The following is a 26,150-nucleotide window of genomic DNA, read 5'->3' as shown; positions in this document are numbered from 1 at the left end:
TACTTCCTCTAAAATTTTGACTGTAAGATTAAGTCAACATTTAATAAATACATGGGATCGCAGTTTCAAAGCTATAGTGTCCACCTTCTTAGAATAAAGTAAACTCTTAGAAAGATTTTTAACAGCAACAAAAAATATATATGCGAAATATCAAACAAATGGCATGAAATGTCAAAAATGCCACAATTTCCCCAAACCCCACATTTCAATAAAATAAAAATGCTTTTCTTTCTTTTCAATGCGAATACAGTACTAGATTACTGGATCCAGCGAGGGGGCGGGTAAAAACAAAACAGCCGTTGAACCCGCCCCCACAGCAGCAGCGACCAATCAAAAGCCGCCTCCATTCATCACGTTCGAAACGTAGTGTCGAACGCGCAAAATTTGAAAGTTGACCGGAAATAAACTCGACCCAGAAGAAAACGGGGCTTCGTTGAATGTCTCCGTGGGCGTTAAAATAGAAATAGTATTACCTGGATGGCATTCTGGTGAGTAATTTTACACCACTGTACTTTTTTTCTCCTACATTCATAGATTCTTTATTGCGTCCACTATCAGTGCGTGTGCATGTGACGGTTGAGTTTTCTTATGTGGAAGGAGCTAGCGACGTTAGCTAGGCAGCACACTAGCGTGACGCATTGTTTACATCTGTTGACAGCTTTTTCTTTCGTGTCAATCGGCGCCATGAATTTGACATTGGTGCAATAAAAGCATGCTTGCATTGCCCACACTTTAACCCACTTTGTCCTTCGCTTAGGTTGCCTGTTGTTAGGACGCCATGTTGAAGTTTAAATACGTTAGCCAGGGAAACCTAAAACCGTCACTTTCTCCACTGGACCCAATCACCATCCGCAGCTCACGGCTCAATCAAGTGTTTCAGGTAAACTCGCTTTAAATGTTCTATAGGTCATGGCCGTCATTTAAACAGAATATCCCCAACAGCAGCAATAGACGTTTAAAAAAAAAAAAAAATCTTACTCCTTTATCATTCTTAGGGCCGAGTCAGCCTCTGTGGGCAGCAGGGAGGATGCACCGTTGGTCGGGAAGAGTTTCTGGAGGCTCTGCTCATCCTGTACAAAGAGTGCACGTCCCCAGCACTGATGAAAATCCAAAACGTTGCAAACTTTGTCAATAAGTGTGAGTACTGTTTTACAACTTGTGTCCCGGACCTAATGGGTGATTTGTTCTGCAGCGTTTCAGTCTGTATGAGTTCATGTGACTTTAACCATAGTACAATAACCAAAATATAAAATTTAAAAACATCACTTGCATGTACACAGAATGACAAAATCATAATTAATTGCTAAGTGGTGGTAAATTAATGATGAATATGTGTTTCTATCAGTTTCTGAAGCAATTGCAGAGCTGCAGGTGTTGCAACCATGTGTGGATGATTTCGATGTGCGTGCAGTTGTGGGTCGTGGCCATTTTGCTGAAGTCCAAGTAGTCCGGGAGAAAGCCACTGGTGATGTTTGTGCACTAAAGGTCATGAAAAAGGCATTTTTAAGAAGTCAAGAAAATGTAAGTTTCTAAAAACAAAAACGTAGCAAATATGAAGAAGCATTTTGTATTCACTACAACATAGTCACATTCTTATTTGGTATTAGGGCACTGAGCTCATGGCAAAAAACCGAAAACTAATCATATATTCTCTTTCTGGTTTTTAAATTATGTTATTCTGCTACTTCAAGTCTGTTGATTAAAGGTGCAGTCTTAAAAATGTCCACAGGAGGGTGTTATGGGCTTGAATACATAAATCAAAATTTTTGCATCGTTTTGTACACGGACAGTTAGACCAGGTCTGATTGTTAGACTATAGATCAGATTTTTAAAGTTAACAGGAAAAAAAATACCAGTTATAAGGAGAATACAGAAATATATTTCCCACCTCATGAACAAATTTATTATATGTTAATTTAAAAAATAAGTTGTGGTGGCATGTAAACCATTCTGATTTTCTAGATGGGTAGGCAACAACATTACACACAGTAACAAATTGTAGTGCCCTGCCATTCTATTTATGCAATGTGTAGAGTGGCTACTCATAGCTTATCAATTCAATTCCAGGTGGTCTTTCATGAAGAAGAGAGGAGCATTCTGGCTCTGAACAGCAGTCCCTGGATCCCACAGCTTCTCTATGCATTCCAGGACAAAGAACATGTCTACCTGGTAAGGTTGTAGTTATCCATCTGAAACACATCCATTTCATAACCAACATTATTCAATCTTATTCATTTTCTTATGACAACAACATTATCTGCTAAATGTGGATATTAAGAATTGAAAATTAGAATAGATTTTCTTCTTCAACCCAGGTTATTTCCCAAATGTTCCCATCTTTAATGCAGCTAAATTACACAGCTAATTAAGTCCTCATTTTTCTCTAATGACCATGTTTAGAGGGCAGGGTATACTGCTGCTTTTCATTAACGCTTCTTTTCCGTATAGTTCCCATCAACCCCCTATTCCCCCTGTGTCCGTTCTTCCTCCTCCTCCTCTTCCTTCACCCTCCTCTTATCCTGCTCCCTAACCGAGCGTGGAAGAAAATACAAAGCATCCATCTTTATCCGTGTGTCGGAGAGGCACCCAGTCTCCCTGTTGCTAGGTAACACTGGAGTAAGCTCCTGTTCATTCAGACTCGCCGACCATTCATGCACCAGGGGCTCCTGCCTGTTATAGCTGTCTGATTGGTGCCATATAGCACAAAACAGCCTGACTAGTGCTTTGCATCTCAGGATGGAGACTGCGGAAAAAAGAAATCAAAACCAATAGGCTGAACCTTCACATACATTTCAAAGCCTATTGCTTATGGATTTTTAATGATTGAAGTCCAGTTCTTTGCAGCACCACAGACAGATCTGCAAAAGTATCCCGCTACGTTATGTAACCGAATCTTTAATAACTGGAACCTTCCTGTCAGCTCAAGACGAATAAAGCTTGGCTGTTTCCAACACGTGCCCTGCACTTGTGGCTTGGTTTTTACTATATATAGGCTTTCATTAATCATTAATCAGTGTGCGGTACCTGTTATTTTGAACCAAATTCTTTTAAAATTTTATAGACTGACCATTTATTTATGCTGCCATTTTCTATGGCTGCATGTACATGTGTCTTCAGGCGATGGAGTATTTGCCTGGAGGCGATTTGATGTCCCTGTTAAACCGATACGAGGATCAGTTTGATGAGTCGATGGCTCAGTTCTACTTGTCCGAGCTGGTAGAAGCCATTCACACAGTTCACCAGCTGGGTTATGTCCACAGGTAAGGCACGAGCTGCTGAATCTAACCTCTCACTGAACAATGATTACACTTGTCCCTATAAAACTGTCTGCATTATTGGTGTCAGTTACTTTTAATTCCGTCATAAATAAATGTGACATGCATACTGTGGAACTGGGTTGTATGTCTCTGCATGGTGCTAAATTGCTGATGATAACATGCATGGGATCGTCTTCATAATGGATGATGTGTTCCACACTCCCTTGCAGAGACGTCAAACCAGAGAACGTTCTCATCGATCGTACCGGACACATTAAGCTGGCAGATTTTGGATCAGCTGCTAGGCTCACTGCACACAAAACTGTGAGCTGATTGGACACTTTGCTGGATCTATTAACTCCAGTGGTGTAACTGTAAACTCACTGTTTTTAATTTGTGTGTTAGGTGGCATTTCACACAATACCTGTTGGCACCCAGGACTTCCTCTCTCCTGAGGTCCTGACGGCCATGAATGGGGGGCCCAATTGTACGTACGGGATCGAATGTGACTGGTGGTCCCTTGGAGTCATTGCGTATGAAATGGTCTATTCCAGGTCACCCTTTTCTGAAGGCACAGCTGCTAAAACAATCAACAACATCCTTAACTATCAGGTAAATAAAATATTCTCATCTGATGTGAATTTCCTGATGCAGTTCTATAAGATGTTAAACTTCCTCTGAATTAACATTTTTGAAATATTGCATCTGTAATACTGCGTTACATTGATATTGATTGAGTGCACTGTGCGTTCCTTGGTTCTATTTTTGTGTCATCAGCGTTTCCTCAAGTTTCCAGAGGAGCCACGGGCTAGTAAACAGTTTGTAGACTTGCTACAGAGATTATTGTGTGGAGCCAAAGAACGTCTGGGTTTCCAAGGACTCCGGTGTCACTCTTTCTTCTCCAGTGTTGACTGGAACAACTTAAGACAAGGTGAGAATAGTTTCTTCCTCCAGATTTTTCTCTGTTTTCCTGAAAAATGTTGAGTATCACTCAGACTGGTAACGTGTCATAATCACATCACAGGACATATAATATATGACTGCTTGTCAAAGGTTTATGTTGTTTGGTAACTGCTCATGATTGCACATAAACAGAAAGAGCCATTTTGATGCTGGTGGTGCATTTGGAAAATAATGGAATTCTGTGTGCTTTTGGCAGTGAACCAGCTCTTATTCTGAGGAAAACAATTGAATGAAGGCATAAACAAGAAATGAAGCAGATGCTACTCATCTGCTTCTCCTCACTTGTAGTCACAAACGTTTAAAGCTAGAAACAGCAGACATGCTTTCTGTGGGAGAACTTTACTGTATGTGCCTCATCTGTTTTGTTAGTTTGATATCATTGCTTCTACTAAACCTCATATATTACTTGACAATCTTTGGAAAACCACACCCATATCAATAATGGACATTTACATTGAGGCATGGCGGCGTTAAAGATTTGCAGCATATTTGAGCTCTAATTATAATTTCCAAATTTCAATGCAATTTATCACCTATTAACTGCAGAATACTGGTCTACATGAAAACAGCTTTTTTTTCTGTGATATACATAAGCAAAAGTTGCTCTTTGTGAGAGAATCCAATTGTTGGTATTTAAAAATGCAAGCCATGTTGTTCGGTTAGACACAGATAGGGCTTTGTGCCTCAGTTTAGCTCCAGCTGATGGGCTTCCTCTGCTGCAGTGAGGCAGAGAGAGAAAGAAAGGGAGGGAGCGATGGGGGCTGGATGAACGCAGACAGCATGTGCACCAACGCGCGACTTACCGCACTCTAGACTCCCAACACGCTGCGCTCGTCCCCTTTTCCTCCTTTCTCTCCCCCCCCTTTTTTTAACTACTTTGTCAATTTGCTCTTTTATTTTCCCTGCCTCATCCTTTCTCCTGCAGTTCTCCCGCCTTTTGTTCCTGCGCTGCATGCCGAAGATGACACCTCTAATTTTGAGGAGCCGGAGCAGGCAGCCCCCCGACCAGGCTCAGCAGCTCATCAAGGAGCTCTGCCAGTGGGCTTCCAAGGCCAGGACCTTCCCTTTTTAGGCTGGTTCTTCAGTCGACCATTGACAACATTGGCTAAAGCTGAGTAAGGCAACCTGTTTACTCTCTCTTTTTTATTTGCAGACAAATATTTTGCAGTCAGTTTGAGTCGTCTTGCATATTTTACATCACCGGGCTGTTGAACCGACCACGTTTCTGCTGTTTTCTCATTAGATCATTTCTGTTGAATGACCAAATGTGCAGCCCCCTGGCAGTAGGGGTATTGTCCCTGCCTTTAGTTTTGTCGCTGCTGTGGCCAAAAAGGCATGGCCATATGCTGTGTCAGTTCAGTAATGAGGAGGAGAAGGATTTCCCTGCTCTGTGCTCCTGTCTTCTTATTATTCCTGAATTTGTGCTTTGTATTTGCTGCACTGATGAGCTGCATTGATTGCTGAAATGACTGTACGATGCATGTGAGCCGCTGTTATCTCATGTAAGTGCTGATTGGTATGCGGCTGAGTGTGTCAGTGAGGTTTGCAGAGAGTGGAGCCCCAGACAAACACGCTACCCCTGCCCCTGCTCCTGCTGCTGCTGTATTGTTTTTTCATTACGTTGCAGTATAATGACCTTTTGACTTTTAGAACATGATTTGCAACGATCCATTTTGGTTTTTGGCTTCTTAACCTTTGATAGTGATGCAAGAGGGTGGGTTTCACTGCTGTAGCGCTCCAGCAGGTTAATGGTCTATGCGACTGCAGATCATGACAGCGGCAGTAAAGGAAAGGCAGAAAAAAGCGTTAACAGATTAGACGGGGAAAGGACGAGAGCTCAGATTGGGAGAGAGAGAATCTATTTCTATGGTTACTACTGTGATGTTTTTTCCTCCCGGTCCCCACCCCCATCTTTACCCGTCTCATCTCCTCTCGTTCCCTCTTCTGGTCCCTCTGCCCCTTGCTGTTACACCATCAATCATCTGACGGTTTTTTAACTGAGGCCAGTCATTTTCTGTGGTTCATTTGATTAAGCTCAAAGCTCATTGAATGTGTGATGTCTGTGATCTCATGCATATGCATGTACACATTCTTTATCATAGCCCCAAACAGGGAACTGCATGATGCTCACACCGGATGAAATGTCTGTCTGTCTGTCTGTCTGTCTGTCTGTCTGTCTGTCTGTCTGTCTGTCTGTCTGTCTGTCTGTCTGTCTGTCTGTCTGATTGACTGTCTGTCTGCCTGCCTGCCTGCCTGCCTGCCTGATTGTCTGTCTGTCTGTCTGTCTGTCTTACCGTTCCTATATTTTAAAAACATAAATAGTTCAATATTAAGATTAAAGTTGATTTAAAGACAACTGCCCACAATGCAGACTCGCATTGACTTGAATTTAGATCAACACCATTAAACTGAAAGCAGAAAAACACCGTAGCAGGTTTAAAGTGCTATAATATCAGTACATTGCCCTCACCCAGAAAGAGGTAAATAGATCATTTTAAGCGCTGCGTGATTTAATTAATTTTGATGACTTACATAAATTTTTAATTGCTAACAAAATTTCCCTCGATGGAAATTACGTACTTTCATTTGGATTCTTTCGAAAATTCTGGCTCATGTTTTTGCTCAAATAGGTCTGTATGTCTGCATGTGTGTGTGTGATTCACTGTCACGAACCCATTAATTTATTACTTTTATGTTTCTCTCTTTTTTGTGTGGAAAATAAGAGTTTATGCTCTAAAATCTTCTACAGTTGCTAATTCAAGACAATAGATTAATCAATAGATTGCAGATTGGAAAGTGACACTATATTCATGTTTTTGTTTATCCGCGCTGTCTTTTTTATGTGGGTGTTTTTGCTGCATTTCAGCCAAAATAATTACAGCTACAGCAGTGGGAAATCTTGCCGTTACAAGATGGAACTCTTTGACATGACGGTTTTAGCAAGAATTAATCAACTTTTGATTTTCAACATTTGCAATATCTTCAGAAATACACATTGACAAGACAATGGAACTTTTTACTATCACAATAGTAACATTTACAATGAGGTCATTCTAATTTCTGAGTGGAAGATTCAAATATTATATGGCTACAAGATGAAGCTATAAAATAAATATCAAATTGTAGCTTTTATAATATTCATTACTTTTCCTTTTGGTTCCAGTTAAAGCTCAAATCATCTGTGTTTAGCTCAAATCAGAACAGAAATAGACATACCACTTGTCTCACTGTCATTAGGTCCGCACCTGCAGGCATCAACTCTCCTGCTAAGACCAACTCCATGGAAAAGAAGCTCCATCTTAAAAGCAGAGAACTACAGGAAACTCAAGACAAATGTCACAAGGTGAGAATGGACGGCTTAGACGTGATGGGCAAATACTTCAACTAACACCATTTCCTCTGGTTGACTCAGATGGAGCAGGAGATTTCCAGGTTTCAGCGTAAAATGACTGACCTGGAATCAGTCCTCCACCAGAAGGATGTGGAGCTGAAGGCATCTGAAACCCAGAGGAGCATTTTGGAGCAAGACCTTGCCACCTACATTACAGAGTGCAGTGTGAGTCTTGGTAGCATTTCCGCATGTAAATATGAGTCTTTTCCCCCCACGTATTGGTGCATTGCTGTCCTTAAAACCTTTAAAATGTAATCCTGATTTGGAGCAGTAATACCAGCTTTGATTTAGTTTGCTCATTTGTGCTCACAGAGCCTGAAGCGAAGCCTTGAGGAGGCTCGTGTGGAGGTGTCCAGAGAAGATGACAAAGCTATGCAGCTGCTGCATGACATCCGTGAGCAAAGCAACAAGCTACAGGAAATTAAAGAGCAAGTATGTAGAATTTATTACCTCTTATCTTATGATCTCTCTCTCCTCCTTCACCTAATACATCTATGAGCTTTTTGGTTAAGTCTTCAGATATTGCATCATTGTAAATAAATTAAACAGGAGTGGTTTAACATTGTTTATGCTGAAAACATATTGTTGCCCCTCTGAGGACTCCTTTGTTCTTAACCTTCATTAAGGATTCCAATGCTGGTGGCATTTCTGCAAGGTATGAAAAGTGCAGGAAAGATTTACCCGCCTCCCTACTCCCAGAACAACAGACACTATTTTATAATGGCTAATCTACATGGAGAAAAAAAACAAAATCAAAAATTTAAGCTATATGCCATCAGTGACCTCTGACCAGAACATGCCATGACTCCTGAGACTCTGCTGTAAAGGCTTGAAGCATTTAGATGTGTAGAGTGTGTTCACTATGGTTACAGTACCTATGTGATGGCCCCTGAGCTGTGGGGTTGTCTTGCTGCGTGCTGTCTGTGGTTCACAGGTTTCCAGCAGGGTGGAGCTAACCTAATTGCAGCTAACCTAATTTTCTTTTGGTTTAGAAAACAAATGGTTAAACTGGACAGCGTGTCTTTTTGTTGTGGTCATAACAACCTACTACAGGGTTTAAGTGGAAATGTTTAGTAAAACCAAAGCTACCAAAAATCTCCACTTAAACACTTTCTTTAGTTACAGAATCTATGTGAGGTACAGATTTTTAATTGTCATGTTAGGCAATAGAAAGAAATTCTTGTTTTAAGTCAAAAGGCTGCATAACTCACCATTTTCTATATTTCTGGGCAAGTTGTCACATGTGTTCAGAAATATTTTCACTCCAACTGCTTTTTCTTTGAAGCAAAAATGATGTTTTATTAATAATTTGTCTCTATTTTGAACAGAACAGCCTGAGTACATGGAGACATTTCTAAAATATGTTTTACAGCCAGTAAACTCTCAGAAATTTATATAAAGTTTGCTTTTTCCTCCTCATCATGATCGGTGTCCTTTCTGTCAGGAGTATCATGCACAGCTGGAGGAGATGCAGGTGACCATCAGGCAGCTGGAGGAGGACCTGTCAGCGGCCCGACGCCGCAGCGATCTGTATGAAGCTGAGCTCAGAGACTCCAGGCAAACGAGTGAGGAACTCAAAAGGAAAGCTGTGGAATACCAGCAGAGAATCCAAAAGGTGCCATTTATACCCTTTACTGAATGTCATTGCCTCAAATACATTGAGGCTAAGTTAACGAAGGCTGAAATGCATATGTTATTCGTGCCAGGTCCCAGAGAAGAAGCGTTTCGTTAGTAGTTTTTTCATGACTTTTAAATATGAGAGGCAGCCTATTGAATTTTGATCTACAATATCTATGTTTTTTTTTAGCATTGGATGGTAAAGACCAACTTAATTTGTCTAGCGGGAATTGGGTTGCCTGGACCTATACAGTGGAATACATATATTTTAGGGGAGGAACTTTGGAGAGTGTAGCCCTCAGATGTGGAGATTGCTGCTTTTAACTGCAGCCGTGCTGTGTTTGTTTTTCATGGCAATTATATTTCAGGCGAAAGAACAGGGCAAAGCAGAGGTGGAGGAGCTACTTTCCAAATTGGAGAAGGTAACACATCAGTCTTCATGCTTTCTTCTTTACATGCTTTAAAGTGTTGTGCTTAATGAAACCATGACTTGTTTATTTTTTATTTTCAGACCAATTCTGAGCAGCAAGTGAAAATACTTGAGCTTCAGGACAAACTGTCCAAGGTACACAAATAAACTTTGGTACTCATTCTAAGTAATGATTAAAAGTTACTCAAATCCTACCAAAATAGTATACATCCAATATGAATTTGTTTCCATTATTCTCCTAATAATTTAAAAAAGGATTGAAAGTGTTACAGTTTTTTATTTTTAAAGCTCATTGAAGACCTGGTCAAGACTCAGTCTTTCTGGTCAAAATTGTACAAGCATACCAAGAGACTTGTCTTGTGAATCACTAACAGTCCTTGACCCCTTGACATCCCTCAGGCAGTCAAAGCAAGCACAGAGGCCACTGAGCTGCTGCAGAATGTCCGTCAGGCCAAAGACCGGCTGGAACGGGACCTGGAGCGTCTACGAGGCAAAACCGACTCTAGTGACACATTAAAGCGCCGCTTGAGAGAGACAGAGGTAACCGAGCAAAAAGGCGAATTAATTTGCTAATTAAGCAAATGTATTACATAATGCTGTTGTATGTAACCCAACACTAGTCACCTTTTTACTGGAGTGAGGCTGTTAATGTGTTTTTACATGTGTCTGCATGTGCAGGAGGGCAGGAAGACCCTGGAAAACCAGGTAAAGCGGTTAGAGATGGTTGAACGGCGGGAGAATAAGCTGAAAGATGACATTCAGACCAAGTCTCAGCAGATCCAGCAGATGGCTGAAAAGATCCTGGTGAGAAAGCTACAGATCAGCTAGCTAATACTCTGACCCACTCAACCCCTTTTTCATCCCTCCCTGCTGACCACTCCCATTCATGCAGCTCCAGACTATCCTCCTCAGACATCTTAAAGCACACATGTGCACCCTGCATTCTTCTGCATGTAGAAGGGCTTCTAGCAGAGCTCTCACCTGTGGCTGGTCATAGTATTGCTATATATAGAGTTTTAAATTCAGTTAACATCAATATTTTAAGACAACGTCCATAGGAGAGGGATTTTAATCTTTCCAGTGTCAGCATGAGCAGACGTCATTGCAGTCGGCTTGTGGATTACCAGCTTTTTGATGCAAGTTGCTTTTGATTTAATTGTGTGTGTTAATGTTGGTGTGAATGGTTTTCCTCTATCCATTTGACATTTGCAAATATGTTTTGGATTTTTTCAAATTTGTTTCAATTGCCGTGTTACTCCTTCAAGGAGCTGGAAGAAAACCTGAGGGATGCCCAGTCTTCATCACAGCGCTTAGAAACCCAGCTGGTTCAAAAGGAGAGACTTTATGAAGACAAGATCAAGGTGTGCTACCGATAGTTGTTTGACAGTGTTCATTTTTCTTGCCAATCCTGCCAGTACAATCATTGTTGTGTTGTCATGCCTGACTGTCACATCTTATAATTAGGATTTTCACATATTAATTACTACTTCCACACCAAGCATTATATTTAACACCATGTTGCGTGTTTTTTTTTTTATATCGCAGAAAATAATAGGCTTCATGCTAAATGTGCAGCAGAGAATTCAACACTAATGAGTACAATATCTCCTGGTTGTGTTTCATCAAGATTCTGGAGGCCCAGATGAAGGCAGACCTTGCTGAGAAGGAGAGTCTGGAGGCCAAAAGGGCTCAGCAGGAGGAAGAGTCCAGGGAGAATAGTAAACTCATCAGTGAACAGAAAGCAGTAAGGAGCAAAGCCTTTCTCTTTATCTTATTCTAGTCTGAAAGGCTAAACTTGCATATTGTTTCCTCTGTCTTTACTCTCTTTTACTACATTTTTTTAATGCTATTTTTTAAAAGTAAAGCAGAATACATAAATATGTATATTCTCTAAATGTTTGGTTCCTAATTTGATAGATAAGAGTCCACCAGTAGTTTAAAATTGTCGGTTGTATTATTTGTTGAGGTATTGATGGAACGTACAGTTGGATTAAACTGTGGTAAACTGATGCAGCATTAATCCTGGACTTAAATCCTAAACTGGTTAATGTGATAGAATTGATGCACTTAAGAGGCTTTTATAGTTAGTTGGCTGACATTGACAGTGAAAGATTCAGGCAACACCTTAATAGGGTGTAATAGGATTTTACGTCAGGGCAAATTTCTTTTTCCTCCAAAAAATTGTGATATGGTGCAACATGATTCCTAGAGGAATTTGGCAAAGATCCACCAAAAGGGAACACAGCCTGTACAGCCTATTCTGTTTTAATGACTCTTTGTATCCTCTGTTGTTTCCTTCTTCCCGCAGACCATTAATGCTATGGATTCCAAGATGAAGAACCTCGAGCAGCGCATTGCTGAGCTGTCAGAGGCTAACAAGCTGGCTGCTAACAGTAGTATCTATACCCAGAAGAATATGTGAGTTAAGAAGGTCATCAGCCCACACTAGCACTTTTGTGCACGCCCCCATACATGCCGACTGTCATCCATTGAGGGTCCAATTGCTTCAAGTGCTTACATGTACATCTGTGTTTATCATTGTTAATATGTCTTCCCCTGTGTATAGTGCAATTTCTGTCTGTAGGCCAGTATAAAAATAATACTAATGATAGTGTTACTCATACTAATACCTATACTGCTAATAACAGTAATAATAATAACACTCATGTTATTTTTGTGGAATAGTCTACAGTGTAATTGATGTTAAAATATCTGACTTTACACATAGACTTTGTGCACTTTTATCAGACTAGTCTTTAGACCATGAGCTGTATATGTTTTGCAGGAAAGCCCAGGAGGAGATGATTTCAGAGCTACGGCAGCAGAAATTCTATTTAGAATCACAAGCAGGCAAGCTGGAGGCCCAAAATGCCAAACTGGAGGAGCACCTGGAGAAGATGAGTCAGCAGGAACAGACCAAAAGGACCCGTCTCCTGGAGCTGGAGAGTAGGCTGCGGGAGGTGAGGCAACAGGAAGCAGACCCAAATTAGAATCTTTTAACTCAATACTGTTATTTACCCATAATTAGCACACAGTGTAGTCTTTCAATAATATATACTCAGAACAATGTAAGGCTGCTAATTTTAATTGAAACACAAATCCAGGTTAAATAAACTTGGCAGTGTGATAACAATAAAAAGAGAAAAAATCCACCAGATTAACACTGATCGTTTAGCTTTACTTGTAGAAAAATTACAAAGCTTTTTATTTGACTGTTGCTTCAGCTGTAAGTTATATGTAAGTTTTATACTGTACATATCTGCTGCAGGTTCATGCAGTCTGAACTGTTTCTATAAATAGATGTGCTGTCTCCTAAACAACATACTGACTGGATGTCTTGGCTGTACTTGCACACATTTTCCCTACTGGGAAATGATACACAGATTACACAGATTGACAGTAATTGCTAGCCTTTCTTTACTCTCTCACTCACAAACACACAGACACATACTGTTTTCTCCCCCACACATATACTCAACTTCAGTTTCTGCCTTTCTGGCTGTTAGAGAACCTGCCTGTACATTCATTCTTTTAAAAATATTATTTCACTTAAAAATCTTCAACCCCCCTTGTTAATCTTTTCAAATGGCATTTGCAGAGCTATGACTGTAAATAAGTAGTTGGTGTCATGACCTAGGGAATATGTCCTTTTTCTAAAATACAACGTGGTTCCATCTGGTTTCCAGATGGGCCTTGAACACGAAGAAGAGAAGCTGGAGATCAAGCGACAGGTGTCGGAGTTGACCCTCTCACTCCAGGAACGTGAGTCTCAGATTAGCAGTCTGCAGGCGGCCCGTCTTGCCCTGGAGAGTCAGCTACAGCAGGCAAAGACTGAGCTGGAGGAGACCACTGCTGAGGCTGAGGAGGAGATCACAGCCCTCAGGGTAAGCAGGATAGACTTATTACAGGTGTACTACACTACAGTACATTTCTAGATAGCTTTCTCTAGATAGATTGATTCACTTTGGTACATCTTTCTTAATTTATTTAGCAGCATGACTGTAATTCATTTCACAGAATCAACGGGATGAAATTCAGCGCAAGTTTGATGCCTTGAGAGACAGCTGTTCAGTAAGTAAAGCTTCTTTTCTTTGTTGTTGCTCTGAGGAGATCTTCAAATGTATGACCCATTGTCCTCATCTCTGTAATGCTCCCCACTTACTGCATGGCAAATATTCATTTAATTTCTAAATGGGGGGATTTATTGATTTACATTTCTTTAAATATTATTTTTAGAGTTAGTTTAGAGCTTTTAAGTGAGTCTGATTTGTCCACAACTTTAAAATCTGTTGACATTGATGACCGCAAAAAGTTAATCTCATTACAGATGTAAATTTTTCATCTGTCGGGGTCCGTTGACTTTACAGTTTTTTCACACTTGATTTACTTTAGGAGATCCAAATAGAGCCCCAAAATAACTCTTCCTCGAGTAATTCTGACTTGTTTCTCTCCCAATCTATATTTGCTCAGGTGATTACTGATTTGGAGGAGCAGCTGACACAGCTGAGTCAGGAAAATGCTGAGTTAAATCGCCAGAATTTCTATCTGTCCAAACAACTTGATGAAGCTTCAGATGAGAGGGAAGACCAGATGCAGCTCAGCCATGAAGTGGACAGGCTGAGGAGGGAGGTGGCTGATCGTGAGATGCACCTCAACAACCAGAAACAGGTAACACACAAACCTCTTGTTGTCTAAATTGAACAGAGTAGTTTTTTTAAAAAGTAATTAATTTATCCTTCCAGAACATTGAGACGCTGAAGACCACATGCAGCATGCTGGAGGAGCAGGTGGTTGAGCTGGAGTCCCTGAACGATGAGTTGCTGGAGAAGGAACGGCAGTGGGAGGCTTGGAGAGGTGCCCTGGAAGATGAAAAAAGCCAAGCTGAGAGACGCACAAGAGACCTGCAGAGACTGTTGGACAATGAGAAGCAGAACAGGTGACATACAGACACCTGACTCAAATACAGTATGGCACGGACTCTCTGGTCGTTGTTTTAACCAGTGCTGCCATGATATCTTGTTTGTCACAGACTGCGTGCAGACCAGCGCAGCTCTGAGTCTCGCCAGGCGGTGGAACTGGCAGTCAAAGAGCACAAGGCTGAGATCCTGGCCCTACAACAGGCCTTGAAGGAGCAGAGACTGAAGGCTGAAAGTCTGTCCGATACTGTGAGTCACAAGTACATGTGTTGGCATTTGTTTTTCCTTTAATAAAGTCTGTTCTAATTATGAAATCATCAGCATTACATACCAGTCTGAGCTATCATGACATTTTATCCTTGCAACAGTACTGGTTTTTGGTTTGTCTCACGACATTTTATCCTACAATAGCTGAGTTTGAGCGAATATAATGGATATCAAAAGCTGTTATATGACAGCAATTAGGCAAACTAAACAAGTATGTCTCTCTGCTGGATATTAATGCTATAAGCAATTACCAGTGTCAACAGCCTTTTAAATCACAGCATTAACCCATTTTCTCAAAGCTCAATGATCTGGAGAAGAAACATGCCATGTTGGAGATGAATGCCCGTAGCTTGCAGCAGAAGCTGGAGACGGAGAGAGAACTGAAGCAGAGACTGATGGAAGAGGTACAAAGGGGCAAATGCACCCCTGTATTTATATCACTTTAATAGGTTTTAATTGCAGATTATTGGTCGATAAATCACTTAGAAACATGCTGTTGAAATAATTTTTGTGCTACAAGTCTAGAATTTTAAACATATACCTGCTTGCTAACATCTTTTAATCCCATTTGCCTCTGTTGAATAAGTGTGATTTCCGAAACTGAATTATCTGTCTGCTGGGGAACCTACAGCAGGGGAAGCTGCAACAGCAGATGGACCTCCAAAAGAGCCACATATTCCGTCTGACCCAGGGATTGCAGGATGCTCTAGACCAGACAGACATGCTGAAGACTGAGAGGACTGACCTGGAGTACCAACTGGAAAATATACAGGTAAAATATTCTTTCCATTCCAGGTAATATGAGATTCTCTTTACACACAGAGGGTGTCCTATTTGCTGTAAATGTGACTAGAGTGAAGGATGTTGGAATTTTGCACATTTTTTCAAGGGAAGAAATGCATTGAATTCTTATGGAGGAAAAATTTATTTTTTCGAGTTGTCTTTCAAATTGCTTCCCTCTCTGAATGTCTTTGTTCTTTCCTGCAGGCTGTATACTCTCACGAAAAGGTAAAAATGGAGGGGACCATCTCCCAGCAGACCAAACTTATTGATTTCCTTCAGGCCAAAATGGACCAACCCACAAAGAAAAAAAAGGTTAGCGAAAGATCCTTAAACAGCTCTTAGTAAATCTTTAAACAAGTACAGTAGATATGCTACTATACCTGCATAGTGTAGTTAACATTTTTAACTCTTTTTTAAGGGTATATTTGGGCGACGCCGGGAGGATGTCGGCACCACAACTAATGGGGCTCTAGCTCCGCAGCCTCAGCCTGCAGTTCCCATGCAGTATTGTGACATGAAATTGGCTTTGGAGAAGGAGCGCTCAAGATGTGTGGAGCTGGAGGAAGCTTTGCAGAAGATGAGAATAGAGCTTCGTTCCCTTAGAGAAGAGGGTAGATGCCTTGATTCATGCTGACAGCGAGTCTTTGCTTGTTTAAATATATAAATATAATAGTGTGACTTGTGTTTTGACACTATGGCATCCTGTATTTCATCTTAGTACCACTGCTGATCAAATATTAAAATTTTTGGTTTACAGCAGCTCATTTCAAAGCCCAGGAACACTTGCCTCCTTCAACACCAGCTCAGGCTCGACATCAAATACTCATGTCGGCCATAGTCAAATCCCCCGAACATCAGCCAAACCCCAGCAGCCTGCTCAACCCCTCCACCCGCAGCAAGGAGACATCTACGCCTGAAGGTTCGCTCTAATACTGAAAGATTTGACAGTGGTAATGAGTGGTAATTGGACCGTGAAAATCGGAATAAAGATCTCACAATTACAGGTTAAATTATAGCAACAATCTGCTAATTTTGTGTTCATTGTCTTTCCGATATTTGGCAGTTTACAGTCATTTTGGGATATATCTAAATTCCTCATTACTCTACTTGCCCATTGATTGGTCTGTCTGATGCCTCTCCTGTTATGTTACCATTCATACAGTTAATTTCCAGCTTAATGACTTGCTGACTAAATCTTTGTCTAGCTTATTTTATGGCAAAGCTCTTTGTATCTGTCCTCTTATAACGTCACACTCTCAGAGACGAGTGTTTAACTGTTACACTATCTATCATGATCACTTATCTTGAGTTATTTTGTCAGTGTTCTTGTGTGTTTTCATATGGTGTGTCTCGTGAAGCAGGATAATGTTGAATTAATTTGGATAACTGCACTCAGTATCTGTTAAACCTCGTACTCACTCTTAACCATAATCTCTTCCCTCTTTTCAACTGTGCATTATCCAACTACCAGTGTAATCCTGCTTGGGCCTGTCTCACAAAGTCAGAGTAGTGGATTACCCAGGTGACATTTTAATCTAGGCTTTCTGCTATCACTCTGTCGGGGGTTGATCACCACTGAAACAGAGCTCAAACAGCCAGTTTCTTTGGGTCGTATCTAAATCTTTATCAACCCTTCTCTATATTACACACTCACTCAGAATAACTTTGTGATTCAGGCCCTTAACTGTTGTTTTGCATTCACATCGCTGTTGTTCGACTGCTCTCTTTTCTCTCTTTCCTGTTGCTCCTCACAGAAAAGAGGAGGGTCACTTCTGAAAGTAAGTGAGCAGTCACCAAAATGTCCATCACGAACTCACTTGCATGCATATTGTGCTCACACAGTCTTATCTGCAAAATTTCCACAGTTCCGCATCGTGTGAAATTTCCTATGCATTGTGTTCATGTATACAACTTGTATCATATGATATGCTGCTGTCAAGCTGAAGGAAAACTTTCCATTTTTCCCTATAGACCAATTTTTTTCCAAACTGTAGGTAATATGTGGTTGTACTGGGAGGTGTCAATCAAGAAACATTTTAAGGCATCTCATTTTCACTGACTGTCACACTCTGACTTGTTAAATAGACATTAGATTTCTTAGAATCTTTCATTCTGGTGGGGAAAAAAAAATAAAAAAGATTTCTGGCTTCTTCTGCAGAAGTTTAGTAAAGCATTTTTGTGTTTTTCTGTCACTGATCTCGTCTTTCTGCTTGGCAATGCAGAATTTAGTCGGCGTGTGAAGGAGCGAATGCATCACAACATCCCTCATCGATTTACCGTGGGCCTGAACATGAGGGCCGCCAAGTGTGTCGTCTGCCTGGACACTGTGCATTTTGGACGACAGGCTGCCACTTGTCTAGGTTTCTATCAGTGCATATTTCTGAGTTGGCCAGTCTTAACGAACACACAGAAATAGTTCTGGTGGTATCTCCACATCTCTCTTAACTGTTGGATACAGATTTGTTGCATTTGCCATTATTAATGCCTGCCTGTTAGAATCTTTTGGGAAAAGGGGCCATTTTGTGCTTCAAAATTAACAGCCTAAAAGACGGACATGTTGATAGTTAAAGTAAACCACAGTTTATTCTCCCACTTTAAATTGCTAATATTTAGAATATCTTAATTACATCTTTAAAGAACATTTTACAAAAGACAATTACTTTCTTTTTTTTAAGAAACCCCAAATCACTCCCTAATGTGCTGATATGTATTTGTTTGTTTTTCAAGAATGCCACACCTTGTGCCACCCCAAATGCTCGCCATGTCTTCCCGCTACCTGTGGGCTACCAACTGAGTACGCCACTCACTTCTCAGAGGCTTTGTGCAGAGAAAAGGCAAACTCTCCAGCACTGCAGGTCAAAGAAGCCAGTGGTCATGTTCGTTTGGAGGGATGGATGAAGCAGCCTCGGTACTAGTAACCATCTATTGCATAACATCTACTGCTGTTTGTTTTTCTGTTTGTTTTTTTTTTGAGAGTATAATGTGTTCATTTACCTAGAAATAATAAGCGTGGACAGCAGGGATGGGAGACGAAATATGTAGTGCTGGATGGAACCAAAGTATCTATCTATGACTCTGAGCCCAGAGAAGGTAAATTCACTTATCAGTGTCTTTATTAATCAGTTTGTTGTCATTGTACAGTTAATTTTCACACATAAATCAGTGAAGCGGATTTTAGAGTATAATTGTGCTGTTTGTGTACTAGATTACATAAAACCTGAGGAGGAGTTTGAACTGTGCCTTCCTGATGGAGAGGTGACCGTTCACGGAGCTGTTGGATCCTCAGAGCTAATCAACACTGCTAAGTCAGGTACACTTTAAAACATACTGCAAAATATTCTTGTTGTATAAATGCTGGTTGTTGAATTGTAATCCTATCTGTATTTTCTTGTATGTGTAGACATCCCTTATGTGCTGAAACTGGAGTCGCATCCCCACACCTCCTGCTGGCCGGGCCAGTCCCTGTACTTCATGGCTCCCAGCTTTCCCGATAAACAGCGCTGGGTGGCTGTACTGGAGTCTGTGGTGGGTAGCCACCGTGGCTCTAGAGAGAAAGTGGATAGTGATGCGGTAAGTTTAAGTCAGTGCTTACAGTATATCCGCCCTCACTGGGTTCAAAATTAAGTACTATATTATAGCAACTAATAGGCTTTCACAATCATAAATAATAATCTAATTCCTCCATTAAACATCAAACGGTGCCCTCATTTCTTTTATCTTCCTTCCTTTTTCTTTACTCCCCCATCTCCCTCTGCATGTTCTCATCTCTCATCCACTGTTTGTGTTTCGTTACTGTCTCTGTTGATGTGAAATTATGTGCCTTTGTATCCTCATTCAACTCGATTGTGTGGATCATATCATAGGCAGGTGTTGCTAAAAGACAGAAGAACCTTTCTCCTCTGGTTCAGGTACAGTAAGCTGCACGAATGCTTGGGCTTCAGCTGACTGACTGGCTGAGCATGAAGTAGCTGTACACATCTGCACATGCAGCTCTGATGGTGTTCAGTGCAGGTCAACACTGTTCTGCTCTTAGTTCCTGAATTTGACCCATGGAAGGATACAACCTGTGGGGGAAAAGCTATAATTGATGGTCATGAATAATAGTGACACGATGTGAATGAGCACTGTGCTCCCCTGGCCTTGTGTGAGATGCTACTGTCCTGCATGCTTTGCTGCAGTATAACACACACGTCACGACTATTCAAGCGACCCGCGCTTAAATTCAGTTTGCTTTTGATGTGACTGTGTGTTCATTGCTGTTTATCATTTTTACACTATTCATTTATTAACCACACTTGAAAAAGTCTCAGAGGGAAAAAAGACACTCGGTCATTAGAGCTATATCCTACTGGTCTCGAAAACCTCCTTTAGTTTTAATGAGAAATAATCATTGATACCAAAAACTTCAGAAAAGTTTTTTTTTTTTTTTTTTTAACCAAAAATGAGCCCTTATTTAACTGCATTAGTTATCAAAATACATTTTCTCTACATGCTTTTTTCCACACTGCTGCATTTTTGTCTGCCCTCTTTTATTGGTTTCTTTTCTTTTTGATTTCTTTTTCCTTTTTTTTTCCTATTTACAGCGTAGTACCCTTAAAACATACAAAACATTAGGGTGCAGTCATTCATCAGATTTTAGATTCTCTTTTCTTCATCTTTATTTTATTAGAAACTTCTGGGCAACTCTTTACTGAAGCTGGAGGGTGACGATCGTTTAGACATCAACTGCACGATGCCTCTCACTGACCAGGTATCAGGAAGAATTAATACCAACATAAATGTGACAATGATGCTTCAGCACTTCCCTTCAATATCAGATAACTGACCCAAAGCTTCATCATTGCCTTTGTGATCCGTCTTATCCATCAGATTGTGCTGGTCGGGTCTGAGGAGGGTTTATATGCTCTCAATGTCATCAAGAATTCCCTGACCCACATCCCCGGACTGACCTCCGTCTTCCAGATCCAGATCCTGAAGGAGCTTGATAAGCTTCTGATGATCACTGGTCAGTGCTTATCTCAAAACAAGCATATTCCTTTAAAACAAGAAGGTTTTTGTTTAATTGTGAAGAATGAGTTGTTTGCTTGCCCTAATAAATTCAGTATATTCAGGAGGTTATGGTAGAGTCTAGACTTCTACAGGTCTTAGGGAGAAAATGAAGTGAAGCCACTAAGAGTTGTTGTTTCTGCTGGTCTGTCAGGGGAGGACAGGGCCCTGTGTCTCGTGGAGATCAAGAAGGTGAAGCAGTCTTTGTCGCAGTCTCACCTCCCTACTCCGCCTGACCTCAACCCTTTCGTCTTTGAAACAGTCAAGGGTTGCCACCTCTTCTCCTCCGGGAAGGTTCGTCGGGTTGTTTTAAGTTAAAGAAACGATCGTTCTGATCAGCGTCTATGTTGTTGTCATTAATCTCATGACGTTTTTTCACAGATTGATAATGGGACCTGTATCTGCGCTGCTATGGCCAATAAAATCACAATTCTCCGACATAACGAAAGCCTGAACAAGTTCTGCATTAGAAAGGTGGGTTAGCCTGACATTTGAATGGAAGAGTGATAAAACACAAAGAAAAAGTTTGAACTTTTCCTTGTATTTGCAGGAGATCGAGACATCTGAGCCCTGCAGCTGTATCCACTTCACTGGCTACAGCATCGTTATTGGCACCAACAAATTCTATGAGATTGAGACGAAGCAGTATGTGCTGGAAGGTAGATGATCTCCCATTGAGATGCTTTTATGCTGCAAATTTGTTTCTTAAACGGATATTTTCCCTCAAACAGAAGGAATTCCAAACCAGCCAATCTAATTTTGTATCTGTTGGTGCGAGGCTTTAAAATTCACACCTAACTGAGTGGACTGACACCTCCATACATTCTTTGTGCAGAGTTCTTGGATAAAAACGATGTGACACTGGCTTCGGCTGTCTTCGCCGCATCCTCCCACAGCTTTCCCATCTCCATCATCCAGGTCACCACCGCACCGCAGAACGACGAATACCTGCTCTGCTTCCATGGTCAGAAACTGAAAAATATCACACCTTGTATTTACTTTCTCCCTCTTTTCTCTGTCATTTCTGGTCATTTACTCGATATCCTCAGACATTCGTATTTGTTTTGATATTTTTGTAGAGTTTGGCGTGTTTGTGGATGCATATGGCCGCAGGAGCAGAACTGACGACATTAAATGGAGCCGCTTACCTCTTTCATTTGGTTAGTCAGCAGTACAATTTCTTTCCCTTTTGTTAATTGGAATTTAGTCGTGATACTGACGTTCTGCTATTTCAGCCTATAGAGAACCGTACCTGTTTGTGACCTACTTCAACTCTCTGGATGTTATTGAAATACTGGGACATTCATCTTTGGGGTAAATCCTCGTCAACACCGATGCTGCTGGGTAAACGTCGACTTCCGTCAGACACCATTTTCTCTGTGCTGATCGTTTCAGGCCCCACTCGTATGCACATCTGGACATTCCAAACCCTCGATACCTTGGCCCCGCCATTTCCTCTGGGGCCATCTACTTGGCCTCTTCCTACCAGAACAAACTGCGGGTCATCTGCTGTAAAGGTAACCTGGTCCAGAGCCAAGAGGGCGCTGGAGATCTGCAGCGGAACGGCTCCGGGCGCAGGTACGGTCAGCATGACGTCATCACATATTTGATTTACATGAAATATTTTAAAGAAAGGACCAATTTTAATGTTGGGAATTTTTCTAAATGGGGCGAATATATATGTTTGGGTTTTTAAATGAATGAATAAATTAATTCAACTAAAGAGACATTTAGAACAAAGTGAAATTTTACATAAGTAAGTTATTCATTCATTTATCCCCAGAGCGGTTTGGTTCTGACAGATGTACACTGGTGTGTGTGTGTGTGTGTGTGTGTGGTGGGTCACTGGGACAAACTGGCACTGCTGGGCGGTGGTGATGGTTAAATTCACAAGTGGTGATGGCTCATTATCTGGTCATAAACTGAAGCTTAACTACTTAATTTAAATTTTTGCAGGAGGAAGAGTTCATTTTTTATCTGTAGCAAATCCTGAGATGAAAGTAAACTTTCGGACTTCCTCCTGTCCGATGTAGACTGGAAATTGTTGAATAAAAACTGGCTTTTTTGCACTCGTCCTGCGACTCCTCCTTAAAAGGTGCAAAAGATGAAAAACAGATGAGTGTTTGTTTCTCGTGGAGATCGTCGTTGTTGGTTGGTTGTTGGTTCCTGCCCATAAAACCTATTAGTAGACAGTTAACGTAGTGTCACATGTCCTCACCACACCTGTCCACTGACCCGGCATTGCCAAGGAAAGCCCGTGATCCCCGGTGCTATATCTCCTACAATACGAGCCCCTGTCTCTGCCTCGGTTCCTCCCCAACAGCCCCAACAAACGTGGACCTCCTTCCTACAATGAACACATTTCAAAAAGGCTGGCAGCCAACCCTCTGGTTCACGGAGACCCTGGCACACCACACCGCTACAGAGAGGCACGCACAGAATTCCGGCGGGACAAGTCCCCCAGCCGTCCGTTAGAGAGAGAGAAGTCCCCCGGCAGAATGTTGGAGAGTCGGATGGTGGGATCCCCTGGCCGCGCCATGGCCGACCCCCGCTTAGAGCGATCCCCCGGCAGGGCCATGGCAGACCCTCGCATGGAGCGATCTCCTGGACGGATGATGGACGTGCGCAGAGAAAGGTCCCCTGGGCGCTTCGAGGAACGTCAAAGGCTTCACACTGGATCGGGACGCACCCCGATAAATCCAAACAAGGTTCGCTTTGCTCAAACGCCGCTCGCTGCTCTGTTAACGTGTTTCTAATCTGTTTGATTTCGTCGCTCAGGTATGGGACCAGTCATCTGTTTGAGCAGAGCTGTTTCTTCACGACAGAGTTTTGGACCGAAGCAGAGGACCATCTGAACCATACTGAACACTGCCACATTTGACCTTAGCTAGCAAACCGCCACAGCTGTAACGCAGAGTGTGTTAACAGGAAATTAATTAGAATCAGGACATTTTTCAGTCGCTAGATCTGATCAAAATGCTGTATTTTTCAGCAGGGGATTTTTAGCTACAGCGGATGCTCTTCAATACCCTGGTATTTGAGCTGTTTTCCGCTTCTACTAGTAAATCTAAGATAAGTGCTTCAATCGGTAGACCAACTCTGGGTTTTGCTAGTTCCTCCTCAGATTCAACCGCTGCAATTTTACATTTATATGCCAGGTTGTGGCTTCACTAGTGTACAAAGAAAACCACCCTTTCAAAACAAAATAAAACTGCTTTTGGCCCTCTTCCGTGTTCAGCCACACATCTCAGAAGTGATCCCAGCAGCGCTGTTAGATGACTAGAATCCTTCCGCCGCCCCTCATCGTCGCCGCAGCGCAATCATTCTCGGCTGATTACAATCATTCTGGCTACCCTCAGTCTTCTGTGGAGACTCGGGTTAGTTATGGTGACAGGTTCCGGTTTGAGAAGGAACAGATTTAAATCAGATGTCGATGAGCGCACCCGCCCGCCACCCCGCCCGCCCTGCTGCTTCACACTCGAATGATTGTCCACCCTCGGATAGGTCCAGACTAAATCTGCACTACCCATAATCCTCTGCAGGACTTTGTAATCCTTCGGAACGCTGTACATAGACGAGACTTAATTTTATAAATATATATACATATATATATATATTGAGAAGGAATTCAAGGCCGGAGAAGCCATGTCTATTTTTGTTAAAGAAAAAAAGTAATTATGTGTCCTCTTGAATGTCCAATAAGTATTCTTTTAATATGTCCAGACATTCTCCAACAAGTGATTGTATTTGAATACCTGTATGCACATCCGTCGGACCTCAGTGCTCAACTGTGGCAGGACGAGGGGGGAACCAGGTCGTGGGTGAAGCTTACAACAGTTTTTGTACAATAGCCCTTTTATTGTGTATAATCCAAACGTCCTCCCAGGTGAAGAAAATAACCCTTATTTTGTTCTTGATTCGTAACGGCATGGATATGTATATTTGAAATGAATGGGAGTGTTGTCTTCAGCTTCTGCCTCGTTTTGGTTGGTGTTTGGTTTTGTTTTTTCCTCCACTGATAGAAACAAAGCACATGACTGACATCTCCTTTCATTTGCACAGAAATCTTCCTTCAGTTTAATGTGAACAGCCAGTCCAGAAAAACAAATATTCTGTCTCTCACTGTCAAACTTAGATTTATATAAAACCCACGTCAGCCATCACTTTAAATTGTTTTATCAATATAATTGTGAGACATTCAGAATATATTTTCAGGAGAGGACGTAAATGTTTCCTCCACTCTCAGAATCCACTGTGGGTGTTTTCAGATGGGGGGGGGGTGTTCCTGAATGTATTAAGGAGGAAGGACCTGATCCGGCAGTCACACGTTACAACAAAAAGCACTCGGATCCTACAGATTAAACAGGGCTGTTTTTATTTTTCTACCTTTTTTTTCCCCATTGTTTTTTGTCCACATGACGCTGAATCATTATGTTGTAACTTGATATATTGATGTCTGCTACCAGATGTTTTATTAGCTTTTGCTGTAGAGATTTTTTTTTTGTCACAGAATATTAAATATTTAACCGTCTTTCCCCTGTGCTTCGTCTCGTCCTGCTGTCTCTATGAAGAGGGAGTAACCTCGCCTCCTTCCTTGTGTGGTCCTGCTCCACACACACACACCCTTGAGGCTGGACCATTTGTCCAGGCCCATTGTGCTGCAGGACTTCAGGCTATTTATAGGGTCCTGATCGCATCGCCTGCCAGTCCTGAGAAGGAGAATAAGGTCTCAACAATAGCTTCAGTTCTCGGTTGGCAATAACTCTTCTAATTTCGGCTTCCCCATGCACGGTGTCATCTGGCCTCCGCCGGCATCTGCTGTTTGTTCATCAGCCTTTTATGTGACAGCGAGGGGACCGGGTGCTTCCAGGCTTTCCACAGCTGTCTTTTAATAAATCGAGCGCGCCGCGCCTCACCTCCTCACCCCCGGCCCATTCAGCTCATTTTCACAGACTGTCACTTTTCTTGACCCCAGAACCAGGAGTGGCTCCGAACGACCTGTTAATGAGTGAGAAGAGGGACGCCATCGTAAGGACGTGTTGAGTGTCACCGCTGTTGCCAACACTCAGCTCACACTTGCGGGTCTTCACCGGCCATTCAAATCAACATAAAGGGATGAATTTTGCATTGTTTTGGGTTATTTTTCTACTCTTAATTCCTTTCATAAACCACATCGACCCCTGAGCGTCCAACGGCCAATCTATCGAGGATGCATGTTGGTTTCTTTCACACAAATGAAACTAAATGGAGGGAACTTCTCCAGGGTGACACGTTCCACTCCCAGTCACGGTCCTGGGGGTGGAGAGTCTTGATGTGTAACGGGGTTGTGGCAGGTGGCCTCCACCTCAATGCCAGGGCTGAACCTGACCACACCCTGAAAGAAGCCTCCGGATGTCCAAGCCCAGTCCACGTGATTTCTATGCCCAGCGCTCCGCACTCTAAAACATTCTTTATTTTAGCCCGTTCGGCCAATGCCGGAC

General features: G+C 41.8%; 1 protein-coding gene across 4 annotated transcripts; it reads left to right on the top strand.

Moving 5' to 3' along the window:
• Positions 1–370: 370 nt before the first annotated feature.
• On the top strand, positions 371–25,201 carry cita (citron rho-interacting serine/threonine kinase a). 4 transcript variants are annotated; one of them, XM_057030348.1, is made up of 50 exons: positions 371–488; positions 758–880; positions 996–1,137; positions 1,346–1,521; positions 2,068–2,169; positions 3,118–3,260; positions 3,488–3,581; positions 3,663–3,869; positions 4,035–4,188; positions 5,146–5,335; positions 7,458–7,563; positions 7,633–7,776; positions 7,924–8,043; positions 9,056–9,226; positions 9,597–9,650; positions 9,740–9,793; positions 10,058–10,198; positions 10,337–10,462; positions 10,924–11,019; positions 11,286–11,402; positions 11,967–12,076; positions 12,444–12,618; positions 13,345–13,542; positions 13,676–13,729; positions 14,129–14,326; positions 14,401–14,594; positions 14,688–14,823; positions 15,141–15,245; positions 15,473–15,613; positions 15,829–15,936; positions 16,043–16,235; positions 16,382–16,543; positions 17,379–17,402; positions 17,847–17,984; positions 18,352–18,532; positions 18,623–18,714; positions 18,830–18,934; positions 19,025–19,194; positions 19,488–19,532; positions 20,294–20,374; positions 20,494–20,629; positions 20,825–20,964; positions 21,052–21,144; positions 21,221–21,329; positions 21,506–21,634; positions 21,750–21,830; positions 21,906–21,984; positions 22,066–22,248; positions 22,994–23,378; positions 23,449–25,201. In XM_057030348.1, exons 2-50 carry the CDS (start codon positions 779–781, stop codon positions 23,470–23,472), a joined length of 6,408 nt encoding a protein of 2,135 aa, XP_056886328.1. In that variant the 5' UTR covers positions 371–488; positions 758–778; the 3' UTR covers positions 23,473–25,201. The 4 variants fall into 4 exon arrangements, with proteins under 4 accessions (XP_056886328.1, XP_056886329.1, XP_056886331.1 ...); XM_057030349.1 differs by lacking the exon at positions 17,379–17,402; XM_057030351.1 differs by lacking the exon at positions 19,488–19,532.
• Positions 25,202–26,150: the final 949 nt, after the last annotated feature.

Source organism: Takifugu flavidus, chromosome 4 (genome assembly GCF_003711565.1).
Source record: "Takifugu flavidus isolate HTHZ2018 chromosome 4, ASM371156v2, whole genome shotgun sequence".
Taxonomy (NCBI): domain Eukaryota; kingdom Metazoa; phylum Chordata; class Actinopteri; order Tetraodontiformes; family Tetraodontidae; genus Takifugu; species Takifugu flavidus.
This window is presented reverse-complemented; position numbering and strand designations above follow the sequence as displayed.